We start from the raw sequence: 4,167 nt of genomic DNA, 5'->3' as shown, positions 1-4,167 counted from the left end.
TCATTTTCTTTTTCTGGTCCAGAGTTTCTTCATGGCACTTTTCATTTCTGAATTTCTCAGGGTATAAATTAAGGGGTTTAACATAGGGGTGATAATAGTATAGAATACAGTCAGGGATTTATCAATGGGTAGGGTAGAAGAAGGTCTCACATATATAAAAATACAAGGGACAAAGAAGAGGACCACCACAGTAATGTGGGAGCCACAGGTAGATAAGGCTTTGAGCCTCCCTTGCTGACTACGATTCCTCAGTGAGTACAGAATGGCCCCATAGGAGATGAGTAACAGCACAAAGATGACCACACAGATGCCCCCATCATTGGCAACCATAGCGAGGCCAATAATGTAAGTGTCAGTGCAGGCAAGTCTTAATAATGGGAACATGTCACACATGAAGTGGTCAATGACATTGGGACCACAGAAGGGCAGGTTGTAAACAAAGAGAAGCTGAACTACAGCATGTAAGAAACCTCCCAGCCAGGCCAACAGCAGCAGCAGAACACACGCTCGTTGATTCATGATGGTCAAATAATGCAAGGGTTTGCAGATGGCCACGTAGCGGTCATAGGCCATGACCACCAGGAGTAAAATCTCAGCACCACCAAATAAGTGCTCCAGGAAAAGCTGGCTCAGGCAACCTTGGAAGGAAATGATTTTCTTCTCATGGACGAAGTCTATAATCATATTTGGGGTAACTATTGTAGAATAAATAGCATCTACAAATGACAAGTAGCCAAGAAAGAAGTACATTGGAGCACCCAGGGTTGAGCTGACCATGACAGTCACAACAATGAGTAGATTGCCTATCATTGTCACCATGTAGATGAACAAAAACACAACAAACAATATTTTCTGACCCTGAAGGCTCTGAGTGAGCCCCAAGAGGACAAACTCAGTCACATTGGTCCTTTGTTCCATAGGTCTTTCTGTATGTCTTATTGCAAAGTTCAGGACAAAATTACCTGCAAATATAATTATTACTCATGACTTCCTGAAATCTTAAGATAATTTGTCTATTCATTGAACAAAGAGGCATTATGATTTATTATGTTGCAGTAATTTCAGAGATTATAAGAATTTAAAGTTGATTAAAACATGGTCCCTAACCTCAGCAATCTTACAGACTCGTGGAGAGGCAAGTATTAGGGATGTATGCAGGAAAAGAAGGCATTCTAAAATAAGGGGGTTTCCATCTGAAAGCTAATGAAAGTATACATACAGCTTATACTTGATACAAAAATAAAAACTGATTAAAGCTTTAATGAAAAACTAAAGCAAGATTTACTTTATGTGTACTTTCCTGTAATTAAAGTTACGACTTTCTACACTCTAGAGGTAGGAGAATCTTCTTATCACTGAAATCCCAAGTAGACAATATCAAATTGTTTTAAAGCTTTAAGAATAGGTACCATAAAGTTAATACAAAGTAGTTTGGGAAAAAGATTGATATTTTAGACGACATATAGAGTTAGTATCTAAAATAGACAAAGAACAGTAAGAAATTAACAAATGAAAGAACAAAACAATAGCAAACAGGGTAAATCACATAAACAGGCAAATAAGGGAAGAATCAATAGAAGTGGCAAAAAAAGTATAAGATGCTGACACTCACCTGCAAACAGAAAAATACAAATTGAAGACCTTCCTTCCTGCAGTATTACCTTGGATTTTTGAAAGTCAATCAAGTTCTATAGATGCTACAGTCTCCTCTCATTTTTAATAACTGATAAACAATGCTTAGCGAATGTATAAATTGAATCTGTTGAGATTTAGAAATATCTATTAAAATATTCCCAAATATTGGCCCTGGCTGGTGTAGCTCAGTGGATTGAGCGCGGCTGTGAACCAAAATGTTGCAGGTTCGATTCCCAGTCAGGGCACATGCCTGGGTTACAGGCCATGACCCCCAGCAACCACACATTGATGTTTCTCTTGGTCTCTTTCTCCCTCCCTTTCCTCTCTAAAAATAAATAAATAAAATATTTTTTAAAAATATTCCCAAATATTTATACTTAAAACTAGTTTCCAAGAATACTGAAATGCATGATTTTCTAACCATTTTGCTGTACATCTGAAACTAATACAGAATAATACGGAATGTAAACTGTAATTGAGAAATTAACACTAAAAAAGAATACTGATGTTAAAAAGGTAACTTTATCATGGATCTTTATCATATGAAAATATCCCTAGGACTATTACACAATTGAATTAACCCCCACACATTTTAGTAATCACTAGGACATGGCTGAGTATGAGAATTACATAGAACTTTTAAAAGACTGAATTTCATACCACCAAAGCCCAGTTCAGAATCATACATATAAATGCACTTCCTGAGTTATGTTTTCTTTCTCTGATTTTACTTTAATCATTGTTCAAATACAGTTTTCTCCCTTTTATTCCCATTCCAGCCCACCCACCCAACCCTCCCCACTTCCCTCCCATTACCACCCTCCCCTTAGTTTTTGTCCATGTGTCCTTTAAATTTATTCCTGTAAACCCTTCCCATTCTCCCCTAAATTTTACCTTTTTAACAAGAGAGCCATTCAATTGATGTTCTAGGCTGAAGAGCTTTTCTGTGTCCTCTGTGGACACAGAGAGTAGTTTAACACACACAGCATCACTGGACATCAGACTTTCCAAATGACCAACACTGGTTGTGTTTAAAGGAAATCTGATTCATCTGTCTTTCATAAAAATATTATCTTTCAAGTTGTTGGGAATTTTAAAATGAATATGAATGTCCTATAACATAAAGAACTCTGAATCTTTCTTTATTGTTGTCCAATTACAGTTGTCCCCATTCCCCCCCTCATTACTGTCCCCTGTCTTCCCCACCTCCACCTCCCACATTCAATTTCCCCCCCAACCATCTTTGTCCATGATTAATTTATTTTTATATCCATATCTATTAACATAGATAACAATATAGTTGCTATTTATTTTGTTCTTTATAATTTCTAGTTTGTTTTTAATTTTCTGTAACAAAATGTATAACTTTTAAAATAAGAAGAGAAAAATACTATGCCTCAATTTTTTTTAGCCAGAAAAAAAAACTTCTTTAGTTTAATTGCTGTTCAAGTACAGTTTTCTGTCTTTCACTCCCTTCCCAGCCCACCCCCACCAGTGCTCCCCACCTCCCTCCCATTTCCAGCCCCCCCCTACATTTTGTCCCTGTGTCCTTTATACTTGTTCCTATAAACCCTTCCCCTTTTCCCCTGAAATTCCCTCCCCTCTCTGCTCTGGTCATTGTCAGCCTGTTCTCTATTTTAGTGTCTCTCACCTTTAACAGGAACCTAAACAACAAAACAAACAAGCAAAATATGCCTCAAATTTTTAAAAAATATATTTCATTGATTATGCTATTACAGTTCCAACAAAGTGATCATTTAGAATGGAAGGGCAGATAAAGTGCTTCCCAGATAAGGTCAAGTTAAAGGAGTTCATCATCACCAAGCCCTTATTATATGTAATGTTAAAGGGACTTACCTAAGAAAAAGAGGAAGATCAAAAACTATGCCTCAAATTTTAAGAGCCAATTGATGATGTGGACACGTATGTGGCACATTCACAAATACCCAGAGATTCACATATTTTACTCCAAAATTGCTGGATATATTTACCAGTGAAAAATGCAGTTTGTTCTATGAATCTAAGTCATACAAAAAGACTCAAAAGCACATAAATATTCTCACATGAGCCACATTCTCCCCTCCTTTGCCTGTCTGGAAGCTTCTCTGCTTCCTCAAGACCAAAAAATGGCATTGCTACCTCCTTCCAATCTCAGAGACTGTGGTGACGGTTCATTATAGCACTCGACACCTTGTCCCACACTCATCTCATCTTATTCATTTTTGTATCTTCAGTGCTGGCCAAAACAATAATAATAATAATAGTCACTCATCACACATTTAGTGAGAGGAAAAGAAGGGAAAAGGAGGCAAAAGAGAATAAACTGTGAAAGAGAACATAAAAGAGAAATGGAAAAGAGCAAAGAAAGAGCAAAGAAATTAAAGAGCAAAGAAAGAGAAACAGACGTAAAATCCAAAGACTTCCTTTGGGAGTCTGGGATCTACTCCTTATTAACCATAACATTAATTTATCTCTTTGTATGCCAATTTTTCACCTATTAAGAGGAGGGAAAAATATGCTACATTTAGGACT

General features: G+C 36.8%; 1 protein-coding gene across 1 annotated transcript; it reads right to left on the bottom strand.

The window, feature by feature from the left end:
• On the bottom strand, positions 1-918 carry LOC123810092 (olfactory receptor 4A15-like). The gene has a single exon (XM_045825540.1). The coding sequence runs from the start codon at positions 916-918 to the stop codon at positions 1-3; it is 918 nt and encodes a 305-aa protein (XP_045681496.1).
• Positions 919-4,167: the final 3,249 nt, after the last annotated feature.

This window comes from Phyllostomus hastatus, unplaced genomic scaffold (assembly GCF_019186645.2).
Source record: "Phyllostomus hastatus isolate PE091 unplaced genomic scaffold, TTU_PhHast_1.1 phas_scaffold_585, whole genome shotgun sequence".
Taxonomy (NCBI): domain Eukaryota; kingdom Metazoa; phylum Chordata; class Mammalia; order Chiroptera; family Phyllostomidae; genus Phyllostomus; species Phyllostomus hastatus.
The sequence above is the reverse complement of the archived record's forward strand: the minus strand, read 5'-3'. Positions and strand labels throughout refer to the sequence as shown.

Bases quoted from the DNA above. Each gene is read 5' to 3' on its own strand.
- LOC123810092 (XM_045825540.1), bottom strand. From the start codon at position 918: ATGGAACAAAGGACCAATGTGACTGAGTTTGTCCTCTTGGGGCTCACT.